Here is a 13,666-nt window from a genome sequence, read left to right on the forward strand (position 1 = left end):
ATCTTTATTATAATTTTATATATATATATATATATATATATATATATATATATATATATATATATAAAAAACATTCTCAAAAACTCATCAATATTTCCATTGCCTAAAAGAATGCAGTGCGTCTTCTGGTTGTAACAAATGACTGACTATTTTTAAATGACTATTTAAAATAAACTTTTAAATATAAGTCTTTATCTTCCTCTTTAGATATCAAATACTTTTTTTCAAAACCTGATTTTTCTTTCATCCCCCATTTCAGTAAAGACCAGTTTGTTCCAGTGCAGCTTCAAACTGGAAGCACAATGTTAAAACATTCAACATGAATTCAACATTAAAAGGCACACGTTGGAACATTCGGGCGAAAACAAACAATGCTCTTTACTGACGAAAACACACATCTTTGGTTGGCCCTGTCATCGGGCTGCATCCACAGGTCCAACACTGATGATCACACCGAGGGAAAGAGAGTATTTTAGTGTACAACTTAAAATTTCTCGTGCTCAAGCAAAGTGCTAAGACCCTGCGTCACCTAGTAAATTATGGACCTTGCTGTTTTCAATCCTGGGCTATCAACATTTTGGCCACAATGTTGATAATCTCAGATAATCTAATTTTGGCCACAGGTTCGAGTATTTCCGCTGGACACCTTGATTTCCCCATGTTTTCAGGTGGACAGTGTCGAGTTCATCCACTGCAAAGAGATGGTGGACCAGTACCTCCACAGCCTGGAGTTCTCCCTGCCGGCCAACGCCATCTACATCTTCGACAGCGCCCAGATCCAGGAGCAGGAGCGAGCGTGCAGCCCCGTGCAGCACCTCTGGAAGGCCAGGAGGGGGCGGGGCGGCGGCGGCAGCGTGCAGGGGGACTCGGACGAGTACTACGACGGTTTTCGGTGTCTGTATGACGACGAGGAGGTGAACCAGGGGGCGGAGGGCGGCGACGTCAAACATTTGTTCGATCCCCAGCAGGGGAAAGACGTCTCCCCCTGCCCGCCGCTGCACCCCGCGGTCAACTAGCAGGACAAGCGTTTATCCAGCACGTTATCGGGCCTCAAGCACACGTTTCATGGGGCACGAAAGCGACAGACCTGTACCCTGATGTTACTCACCCGTTGTAATATTAAGTAAGTCATTATTAAGAAAGAACGGGAGAAAATGAAGGTAGAAATTATTTTTTGGCTTGGCTAAAGTCAAATTTAAACTCCTTCCTGTTTTAGTCCCCCACTGTCGTAGACCAAATGTGAACGAGGAGGGTGCGCATCGATCGAGTGTATCGATCGGTCGGTCGTACGAGTTCCTCCACTTATTTCCGATGCCGTGGTGCATTTCTGGTGCAGTGTTATTGGTCCGTTTTAATTTCTCTACCTATAAATAATGCCACATTTGTTCTTATTTTTATTTTTTTTACTTTTTTATATTCCACCAGAAAATTCTGTTTAATAAGTTGGTGGTAACGGATAATAATTATGCAGTTGTGAGTGTGTATGTGGTTTTATGAAGTGTGGTTGAGGCCAAGATTTTATTTTATTTTTTTATGTTTGAGAGTTGATCCTGGTTTTGTTTGTTGTGAGACATGTTGGTGCTCAGGTTCGCTCAGAGCCACAAAGCACTTTGAGAAAAACATTTTTTTTTTAAATGCATATAATTATATATATTTTTGCCCTTTTTATTATTATTATTTTAATCTTTTACTTACCTGTACTAAACCTCTCTGAGCTGTGTTCCTTCACAAGTTACTTACAAAAGTTACATAAAAAAAAGCTTTAATTTCATAACTAAGCGCTGCAAATAGTTTTTCTTTCTGTAGTGCTTCAGTCTGCATCGATACTTAATGCAACTGTTGTTACATATCAAATGATCGCAGCGTCTGAGAAATGACTTCAACAGGTTTTTCCGTTCCGTGATCCAGCATCATGGTTCTCATTTTTAAATGTTCAATGTTTTTTTTCTTCTTCTTGTGATCACGTAGCGAGAGCACCAATTGTCATTCCCCACATTACTGAAGTCATTTGTTTCATTATGTACATATCACCCGGCATTGTCGGATCTGTTTTCAATTTCATCATGTTACTGAAATACTGTTTGAATCGAACCTTTACACACGATGTCGGCTGATTCACGTCCAGACACCTCACTCCACTTCCGAAACAGTTGACGCCTTTTAAGACTCTGAACAGACTTTGATCTCCTTGATTTCTTTGACTTTACGCTGCTGAAATCGTCGTCTGTGTTCAGAGTGAAGCCAGCGCCAGTTATCTTTTAATGTGAACTGGGTACTGTCCATTTTCTCAACTGTTAAATCTCTGTTGCGACTCGTCCAGTCGAACGATTGAGTGAACGCAACACCGGTGACCAATGTAACGTCCTTGTTTGCTTTTCTATATTCCTCCACATACCGAGGCAGCTATACCTGACTGTTTTTGTTGACGACAGAAATAAAGCTATGACTTCAAAAGTCGAGAAGTGCCATTTTCCTGTTTGTCAATTTTAAGAGCAAGTTCAGATCAATCTGTCCAGTGATTATTATTTATTTATTCCTAAATCAGATCTAGAAAATAAAGAAACCTGTGACTTGACTTCTTATTGTTTTGAGACAGTGTCTTTGCTTTACTTGTATTGAAACAATAGTGACTAAGATCTACTGATGTGTCACCATAAATCATATTTAATAGTAATAGATTATATTCATTTACATGAGATCTCTTTTTTTCACAGCTTCATTATTTGTGTGTACAAACTACACGGTAGTAAACTTCCCTCTGGGTAGATCAGCCATGTTCATTAAAAACCTGTGTGTGGTTGTGCAGGGCCTTTACATTATGTAAAAATTATAATTATAAGTTCGGTACATCTACATGTTAACTTACTAAATCTGACTTAAAAGGTAATTTAAGCAGCTCTGAAGTGGTTTTATCATTTATGACAGAGGACTTACTTGGATAATTTGAAATTATTTCCTAGGAAATCCAGAAGCATCTTATAATTTTGATTAAGAAAGTTACAGGTTTGATTTTGATTTTTTTTTAAAAAATGTATTCCTGTTTTAATCATTCATTAGCTTCTATAACTACCAGTCTGACATTTAATGTCGATCAGCGTTTTGATGCGTGAACTTTCTCCATAAGACTATAAAGTGTACTTGTCGTTGTTCATACCAATTCACCTCATAACAACTCAGCCTTAATGCAATTTCCTAATTTCTCTAGTAAACCTGTCTAATAACTGTTCCGAACCAGAATCGGAAAATGCTTTATCTATCCACGATTTGGGAACCCCGAGCCCTGTTACGTACAGTATGTCGTGTCACAGAAGCCACGAGCACTCCGCTCTGTCAACGGAGTGTGCTGGTGAACAGATTGTACTGCTGGATCAGATCCAGTGAGCACGGCAGGTGGTGGACAGAATAAAAACAGTGTTGGCAGAGCGGAGCCTTCGCACTGAACAGAGGACGATCTCAACACTGTGCCGCGACTTCCCCTGTCTTGTTTTCCGCGAATCACTCGACACTTTCTCATAACAACACCGATACAGTGGTCGTGTGGTCGTGCCGTGTTAGAGTGGTTCCGTGCTTCCTCAGATCAAACGACAATGCTTTGAGGAAATCACCTTCAGATCGGCGACACGGTCGTGGGATTTTTGCAGTTGTCCAATTTCTAGATCAAGGGCTGATGGAGCGAACTGTTAGTTGCAAGCCTCATACACAGGTAGTGTGTTGGATTGAAAGTATAAAGATACTGCACTAATTATCTTAATGTAAGGAACTCTACATTTCTAAAGCACATGAGTATTTAAACATTATACTTATCTTGCTCTCATTTGTTGATCCTCCACTTATTATTGATTACAAATTAACATTTCAATTAGCAGGCATCATGAAATTAGCATTAACACAGCCGACATTAGGCTTTCTTTTTCTTTTTTTTTTTGAAAGGGGGAAATTGCAGAAGCTGTTCTTGACTGCTGAGACAGACGTGTGGTTTCTAAACAACCAGAGGCAGTTTGTGTGCACACACACACACACACACACACACACACACACACACACACACACACACACACACACACACACACACACACACACACACACACACACACACACACACACACACACACACACACACACACACACACACACACACACAAACAAACAAACAAACAAACAAACACACACACACACACACACACACACACACACACACACACACACACACACACACAGAGAGAAACTGAACTTTCCACTAGCATGCATGCTGCTGACCAATGTCATCTCCCTTTCACATACATGCAATTCCACCACAGACACGCAGTCAATACATTTAACACTCCTCTTTGTCTCAAACTCACACACACACCTTCTTATCCACCTTTGTAAAACACACACTAAACATACACACACACACACAACACACACCACGCTGAGGTCAGCAGTCCAGTGTTGACAGCAGGGAGGATTAAATGTGCAGACTAAGCAAACCTGCAGCTCGGGATCGCTAAACAGGAAACACTGCTTCTCAAGCTGACAACCTCTGCTTGTCGTCTGAGTGTGTGTGTGTGTGCTTGCGTGCATGCGAGCGAGAGAGACACATCAGAGCAGAGAAGGTGGACGAGGTGCAGGTGGTGGTGGGGGTTGCATTTATTTCCAACGACAGACAGTAAATACAGCTGCTCTCGTCTCCATCTCCGAGTGTAAACTGAGGCTTTTAATGTTTTTCCTGCAACTTCTGTGTGTGTGAGAGTGTGAGTTTGTAAGTGTGTGTATACTGGCTTCATTTTTCTGCACGTCACAACACTCACATCAAGGCGATCACTCATGTTTTACAGTAAAGTTACACCACTTATTGACAACGTGCACACCGTTGCATGTGCTTATTACAATATCAATTAAAAAAAATTAATACATTTTGCATAGGAGGCCGGGTAAGCTCTAGAAAATATTCACATACCTTTTACTGAGTTAATATGAGACAGCACCACAATATTTGCATAACACTTTTATTAAGATTAAGTTTAAGTTTTAGGTCGTCAGTACCAATGTATATGCAGTAATATATACAGTATACAGGTACTCAGTTTTATTGCTCGACATATTGCTATTTAAATGTATTATTTGGGCTTGTTCGATATAGGGATTTATTCTAGTGTGAAATGTATTAAATCTACTGGTTAACAGACACACCGTGACAATATTTCAAACAATTTGAGATACATAAAAAAAACATCAGGAAAGACTTCACTGGTATCTTCAGTTTAACTTGAAGACATAATGTTTTTTTTAAATACATCTTGAACTGTTTTGAATATTTGACTCCGGTGTTTTACTCTGTCATACCAAAGAGTTGAAAAAGGGTTGACGGGTTATAACCTGTGTTGCTGAAACAAAACAGAAAAATCTTGAAATCACAACATAGAAAATCAAAATGCATATTATATATTTATATATATATATATATATATATTATAAAAAGTGTCCAAAACGAAGAGAAGGAAAGATCCTGACCTAATGAGATGGCCACTGTTGGCAACTGAACATTTCTTTTCCTTTTCCCCTCATTATCTCTCACCATCTTTCATTCTGCTCCCCCCATGGCTTCATCGTGATCATCATCATCATCATCCTCAGTGTCTTTGGTCCATGTGCACAATGTGAGATGGAATGTCAAAAAAAACAAAAAACAAACAAACAAAAACAAACAGGTGTGGTCGTTGCTATGGTGATGGAGGACAAATCCATGGTCGTGTGTAGGAGGGTGTACAGCGCCCATAAATTAACTGAAAAACAATGACAGACAATGGACAAAATAAATTGAATGAACAAACAAGCAGTGAATGGAATCAATGAATTAAAAATAAAAATAAACAGAGATTCAAATTCTACAGATAATTTGAGTTTGTGTTGAAGCAAAGGTAGAGTTCAGAGAAATGCCACTGCTTGTGTAAGTGAAGAGGAAACAATAGTGAGAGTCATTAAAACTACATTTTCCTTTTCCATGCATTACAGGTAAAACTCTGAAATACTAAATTTTATCTGCAATAAACTAAGTTTTATCATCAACATGTTCCCTTCACACACAAAATGGAAGATCCGTTTCTTACGGCAGCAACTAAAGAGACGTGTGAGAGAGCAGCCACAAGATGGAGCCACGTGTCCTCACATAGAGACTGTGAACTTCAAGTCCTGTGCAGATCACATCACTGCAGACCACTGTCTAAAGTTTAGCAAATAATGGATAATTTCCAATCTGCCAGGCAGCCGTTAGGTTCAGTTCTTCTCAGTGTAGCTTGAAGATTAGCCTGCGGAGACTTCAAAACCGCTGCTATGAATATATAATACACCAAAATCATATTTTAATTCTCAATTTCATCTCTGCTAGAGTAGGAGATTGTCAGAAAACGCCTGCTTGGCGCTGAGTTCAAGGGACCTCCAACATCCAAGATTTTGAGAAATGGCTGCAGGAATGTGCTGCTACACTACACACGTGTGACTGTTGACCATCTCTTTCCCAAACCATCTGATTTCTGGAAAGGTTTTCCGACCTGGCTGCAGGGGATGTTTCCGTTCATCCCAGAAGGTGTTGAGATCAGGCCAGGCAAATTATTTCACACCAAACTTAAGAAGAAAAAAATATTGCTTTGTGTACAGGGGAACTGACAAATGAGAACAAAAAATGGGCCAAACACAAACTGTTGGACGTGAAATATTGTCTAAAATGTCATTATTTAATGTAGCATTAGGATATAAAGAGGAACTAAGGAGTCTTGCCTCAGTAGTTCCAGGAGAAAAGGCCCAAGATCACATAAACCCAAGAGAAACTGGGAGGTTCCCCGAATGCACCTTCAAGGAAGGAATCTGTGAAACAACCTCCGCTGGCAACCGCATCTAACAGAGCTTTTGACAGTGAAGCAAATGTGACACGATGTGTTCACTACTGCTGGTTACTCAATAATGCATCTGCCGCATGTCTCTGCAGGTGGACTGTCAGAACTGTACTGAAACGAACAGAAACTGACGGCCGTCCCGAAGGAAACATATAAAACGGTCGGCTTGGAAAAGGGTTTGCAGCTAAAAGATAAAACAACTGAATAGTATAGCTGTACCTGAGCCATCACAAATAGATAGTAGATAGTAGAAATATAGGGCTATTTTCTGCATCACCTATTTCTAGGACCGGCTTGCTTATTGTCTCAGAGAGCGGGGGGGTTTGCTGCCTCCTCCCTGAATATCCTGAATAATTAGAGCGAGGCAAAGAGGGAAAGAGTGAAAGGACAGGAAATGTTAAGCTCGGGCAGGACATGAAGGGAAGTCCCCTCAACACATGCCAGGCCTTCATAAAAGCCCAAATGCTTGTGTGTTGGAGATACTGTAGGTGGACAACAGCAGGGCACATTTAATTTATAAGGCTCATTTATGTGAGAGTGAAAACCTCCAGATGAGGGAAACGTGGGGCTACAGAGCAAGAAGAGACGCGATGAGAAAGGGTGAGAAAAAGGAAATAATTTAAAGGCACAAATTTAGAAAAAGGCAACAGGATTAGTTAGAGACAGCAGAGGGGCTGAGGGGGAAAAAAAACAGCTTCCTGTTATGGAGAGAAGAATGAGGGGAGAGTGAGTGACAGACAAAGGAGAGGCCGACTTACTTTTTCTTGTCCTTGTCTTTCTTGAGGGGCTGAGATAAGGAGAGCGTCTCGGCCGCCACCTTCTTCCTGTTGAAGGCGTTCATCTCCTCCTCCAGGTCTCGCCGCTTCTCCTCCACCTTCCTCTTCTCCTCCTGGTGCATCCGCTTCAGCTGCTCGAACTTGTCGTGCAGCTGCGGCGGGAGGAGACAAGGGGAGGTGACGGACAGAAGACGTGAGCACAGATGGGTAGCACTGATAAACTGAGTACTAACAAGCTTACAAAATCGAATATTTGATCTTTGCCTCCACCTCCTCCCATCATTGTTTCATATGAGGACAGCTTATACTGTATTATCACGGCAACATTATTCCCAGACTGACCTCTCTCTCCTTTTCTTTCAGCTCTGCTTCCGTTTCTTTTACTTTGTTAACAAACATTTGCCGCATTTCTTCCTCTTTGCGCTGCAGGTCTCCGAGGAACTCTTTCCTCTTGGCCTCGTATGTCTCTTGAAGACTGGAGAGAAGGAAAGAAAACGTTAGGTATGTCTGGAAACGTGTGTGTGTGTGTGTTGGTCCGGCCTCTCTCTCTCCCTCTACCTGAATGGCTGGCTGTCAGGGTCAGTATCTTTGAAGCCCATCTCCTCCAGCTTGCAGCGTCGGTACAGCTCGTAGTGGCGGGCGTGAGTCTGCTCCCTGAGATCCTCCATGTTGACCCTGATCAGCATCTCTCTGAGTTTGACAAAGTCGCAGTGGCTCTCGTTCTCCACTGAAGAGGGGGGAGGAAAAGGAGCAGTTGCGATTCAGGAAATCATCTTAGTTATTTACGATACACGATGCCTCTGACAATATACAACCTGGTTTTGGATTTGTGTTCACGAGTCAGCCATCACAGCTACAAATGTGCAGTCATGTCTCGTCTTCGCTTCTCACATTTCATTCTGTGCCTGGCTGTTCTTTTTCGCGTCCATTAAACTATCTTAACTCTCCATCTGCCACCCCGTTACCCTCCCTCTGCCTCCCTCTCGGAGGCCGGAAATCTTTTAAAAGAGAGAGCGAGAGAGAGATAGATGTGAAGCAGCCCACACAAAATACTCCCAAGTGACATTTGGTATCCATTAAATCATATTTTGCCAATAAATAGGAGTTACTACATTTGAGATATTCTATACTTCTCTAAGCTCATATTTCCTCCTCTAGAGAGCGACTCGAACAACTTAACTTTAGCTTCATATCTGAGTGACTCTTACAGTTAAATGAGTTTATGGTGGGGGAAAAGGCAGGGAGCGTTTCCTGTCTTACAGGCTGACAGCAGAGGGACGGGGGTCATCATTTCCATTCGGATGAAGCCTTTTTTTACTCATATTTCACCTCACTTAACTCTGCTGCAACAATCTGGGCTGTTCTGGAAATTCAAAGTAGATTTGTGTGTGTGTGTGTGTGTGTGTGGTGTGTGGTGTGTGGTGTGTGGTGTGTGTGTGTGTGTGTGTGTGTGTGTGTGTGTGTGTGTGTGTGTGTGTGTGTGTGTGTGTTGTTAGGGGCCAGAACGGAGGTCTCAGTCTGTGTGCGAAGATAAAGTCCGTAGAGGTGCATGGATGGATGTAGACCGAACCCGTCTGTACGGTTAATCAGTTAGTTTGAGCTTTTCAATACCGCAGTAAATTAAATTTAGTACCAGTTTCATAATGAAACCAACCAAGTACTGTATGAAAGTATGATCCAAAACAAGCAACGACAATCACACCCTTGAAATATTTACTTAAGACATCTCATTTCTCTACACACTGTGTAATTCCTCATACAATTAATGAAATTAAGACAAGATGGACTAAGATTAAAGGACAGAAAATTGATGGTTGTATTAACCAGGAGAAATTGACAAATTAATTTCACTTCATTGAGGTTTTTTGCTAAAATCCACACTATGAAAGGATTATACTTCACAGCTGCTTCAGCTGACAGAACTGTGCTTGTCGTGGCTTTGATATTGCTGACAGGGAATTTGTCAAAAAAGTAAAAAGCTTCTCCCCAACATAGTCCACTGACGCACCAATCCCACTTTCACTTTGTGTGTCACGTCTCCAGTCAGCCGCAATGGATATAAAACCCCTTTATAAACTTACATTAGTTCCTATGGCAGACAAAAGACTTCTGAACACCTTTTAAGGCCTTTTTGAGGAAACTTGAATTCATTTTATTAAGTCATCTGGATCTGCAGATAGCCAGAACACCTTGTGCTGACTCTCATATTCTGCACTGTTCCCATCAAGCAAAAACACCCCTCCCTTTAAAAATAAAGTTTTTCCTCCTCGACGTTATTTTTCCCCCCATTTACAAACTTGATAATACCTTCAGAGTCCATGTGGAAACTCGGAAAACTCTCAAATTATTCGATATCCTCAATCACATCCAATTTTTAAACGAGGGCCACATTTCTGCAAAGGACGGAGAAGCCGAAGCTGCTGTGGTCCAGCGCATAACTCAATACGTCGGCCAACTTATCTCGGAAAAACCTGGAGGAGAAGAGTGGCCTGTTAAAACAGACATGTGATGGGAAAAGGAAAAGTAACTTTCTTCCTTTCGGGATGTAATTGGATTCAACCTGTAAGCAAACCTCAGAGGTTTGCTTACAGCTTACATCTGATTTGAGAGGCGGCCAAGGGCACGTGATCTTTTAGGAGCTGGAACATGTGCCATGAAGCCAGGGGGAAGCAGTGGCGGAGGACGGGATGTATGTTTAAAATACCACCGCAAGCTGTGAGCTCTGAGGATGCAAAGGCTGCAATAATGATATCACCCAATTAGCGTGGCATTTAGCTTCTCCTGATGGAAAAGTCTGTGGAAGCCGCCGGGCATGACGGCAAACCACAACGCAGCATAAAATAAAAAATGTCAAAGTGCCTAAACAACCCAAACATCCAACCAAGAGAAACAAGAGTTTCCTTCATTAGATTCAGAGAAAAAAACACAAAAAAAAGCAAGTGAATAACTCTTTTACTTTAACGCCTTTAGAGCCAAGAGGATGTGACATGGTGTAGCGGCGATGCAGCACACTGAATCACTCACTCTTATTTCTAATCAAATTTGCTGGTTAACCACACATCACCCACGGGAGAACACGGGATAAAAACAGAAGTGGACTGTTCTGTGAGGCTGCGTCCAGGCTGTTGAAACTGCCTGTTCATTTGGCATCTATAATAGTCTCTTTGCATCAGCCTCCCTGCTGAGGGCTGAATGAGGGCCAGGCCTCCGACTGACTGCAGCACTGAGCCCCCAAGAACTCTGAGCACACACGCACACACACATTAAATGTATAACAGGAACATGGCTGCAAATAAATGAGACAAATGAGCAAAAATAAAATGACACAAAAACACAATTTTCACCCACTCAACACTGCAAAACATCAGCAAAATTGTCAATATAATCCAAAAAACTGAATACTCATATTCAATACAATATTGCTCAATATTTTTTTTAATTATCTTGAATTTTGCAATTACAATATTTATTATATCTATCGTCAGTCTGTTTTCACCGATACAGACCTAGAGCATGAATTATTTATTTTCAAAGAAACTGATTTATCCTTTTGTGTATCCGTTGAAGCTGTTTTTCTAAAGTTCCAACAAGTTGAAATAAAAACCAACAAACCTATTGTCATTTTTGGGATTTACACATTTGGACAAATACTTTTGTCTGATATAATGGTTAACAGAAGAAAACAATTCAATGTACCATACACATATTTTTTTAATATCAATTTTGGTGTGATGCAATCTACCAGTCAGAAAGACACAGATAGATTTGAAAAAATATATATATAGTTAAAACTTTTTTACACTTGGCTGAGGTGGAAAGGTTGGTCTATCGATAAAAGCCAAAGTGCAACGGAAACAGACTCGGTGAATAAATAATGACGTAGTGGAACATGCGACTCACACATTCACAGAAAAGCTGAAAACCCCAGGTCGGTGAGGAGACTGAAACCTTCCTCAGATTGAAACCGTGAAACAACAGAACGAATGCCGTGTCTCCATCACTTTGTCGACATGGCTTTCCATCATCTAAGGTTTGACTGGCACAGAAGAGCAAACACACAGTAGCTTGCACACACACTATGTCACAGACGTCTGGAGTTCAGAGATAACAGAGCATCGAGATCCTAAGGAAAGATAAACACACACACACTGTTTCCTCTGTCTTCTCTCAAGTCGCTGGAAAGTTCCCATGGCTCTTTAAGAGGTTACCATAACCCATCCCCATGACATCTGGCATCTACAAACTGCTTCTACTGACACAGACCCTGCTTTCGGACGAGTGTCGTACAACACAGAGAACTCTGTCCTCAGACACTAGGACACATTGTGTGAATGGTGAGCCATCAGTTTGCAAGTGTGTCTGATTACGAGCAAAGTGAGCGGAGCAGTTTTCTTGGGTCATGTCCCGTTGGTCCTAATTTCTGTTCTCAGGCAGAGATGGACAAGGGTGAGAAGATTATAAGACCCAGACAATAACAAAACCATTAGTTGATTAAACCACAATGTGCATTTCTGCTCTAGAAATCACACTTGCATTTTAAGATGCACATGGAGAAACAACAGCATCATCCCACCGCCTCTGAGCCTCAATGACTGAATATCAGTATTTTTCCACAAACTCCATTTTCTTTTTCTGATACAATCACATTTTAAATAACTTCTTGCAGATTTGTCATTACTGTATGTTGTGGGACTGGACTATAGCTTCAGAGTGACTGATGGAGTCCAGAGGCACCCGTCCCCAAGGGGGACATACAGCTGGCTTTATAAATAACCACAGAGTGTCTTCTGAGGGTTGGGGAATGAGAGTGGTCAGTGGATAATGGAGAGAGAGAATAAGGGCACAGGGGCAGTAAACAGAGAGAAAAGGAAAACAGGGAGAGGTGGATGGAGGGAATGAGAGAGAGAGAGAGAGAGAGAGAGAGAGAGAGAGAGAGAGAGAGAGAGAGAGGGTTGCTTCCCTGAGAGTATAACTCCCATCTGAGTAGCAATATTCTCACAGAACAACTCTAACTCTGCCTAACGTTATTCAATTTAAATGACATGGGCAGAGGAATGAGCCTTGGGGAAACAAGGGAAACAAAGGTCCCAAGGTCCCAAGGTCCCAAGGTCCCTGGCACAATAGGTGATGTCTCCAGGGGCAAACTAATCAGCAGACATACAAGGGCAAAGCAACATACGGTACAAGTAAGCAAAGAAAGATGTGTATCACCGTGGGCATCACACACACACAGGCAATTTCCCAAAACAATCTCGACACTCTCGCCCTTCATTTCACAAGTGTCACTCCGCATGAAGTCACACTCGCAGCTGTGCAGGGCACACCGCGACGAGAGGGAGGGTATAAATAAACAGTGAAGATGGTGGGACGCACTCGCCACTCTGCCAAGAGCAGGAAACATCTCTCACCATGGATACTGAGAGAAGGCTTCCTCACTCAGATATGGAGTTACATTGCAAAGCCGTTTTCCCCACACACACGTCCTCATATCGAACAGCATGTTTTACACGGATAATTAATGAATTATATTTGCAAAGCAAAAAGGTGGAAGTTCATTCGATATGTTTGCTCCTTCTCTTGCAGGTGTGTTAAGCAGCGTTTAGCAGGTTCATTTTCTGTTTGTTGACAAATCGACAAATAGAGTAATGAATTAACATTCATCCAAGGATGAATGTTAATTCCACTGTGGTATGACAAAGTTAATTTCCCACCTTCAGACCATACAAGTGCCAGCATCACAGTTTGGCCTCTCTCAAACATCAGCTGACCCCTTCACGTACTCACTGTTGTGCCCGATTAACTTGCTTGTACTGTAAAGGGTTCTCACCTTGCACAACACCCCAGGGGTACTGTCGGGCCCTCACTGTTTTGTTCCCCACTTTGACCTCTTCCACGCTCCCGACCACAGCGAACGGCAGATGGGCCTGCACAGGGAAAAAAAGGTGTGTGGGTTGAAAAAGAGGTCACGAGGGGAAACTGCAAACATAACCAGGGACTGAGTCATGACTCTCTCCG

At 41.8% G+C, this 13,666-nt stretch overlaps 1 protein-coding gene across 2 annotated transcripts in view; it reads right to left on the reverse strand.

Moving 5' to 3' along the window:
• The window catches only part of sept8a (septin 8a), a 35,485-nt gene that overhangs the window by 3,691 nt on the left and 18,128 nt on the right, over nt 1–13,666 (reverse strand). The window contains exons 6-10 of one of the 2 annotated variants that reach the window (XM_035625068.2): nt 13,479–13,575; nt 8,210–8,378; nt 7,994–8,126; nt 7,634–7,803; nt 4,615–5,768 (exon numbers count right to left, since the gene is read on the reverse strand). In XM_035625068.2, coding sequence (XP_035480961.1) covers nt 5,765–5,768; nt 7,634–7,803; nt 7,994–8,126; nt 8,210–8,378; nt 13,479–13,575 — 573 coding nt within the window. In that variant the 3' untranslated portion in view covers nt 4,615–5,764. Of the gene's footprint in view, nt 1–4,614; nt 5,769–7,633; nt 7,804–7,993; nt 8,127–8,209; nt 8,379–13,478; nt 13,576–13,666 lie in introns of those variants that run through there. The other variant, XM_035625069.2, reaches the window with a different exon arrangement.

Source organism: Scophthalmus maximus, chromosome 2, assembly GCF_022379125.1.
Source record: "Scophthalmus maximus strain ysfricsl-2021 chromosome 2, ASM2237912v1, whole genome shotgun sequence".
NCBI classification, from domain to species: domain Eukaryota; kingdom Metazoa; phylum Chordata; class Actinopteri; order Pleuronectiformes; family Scophthalmidae; genus Scophthalmus; species Scophthalmus maximus.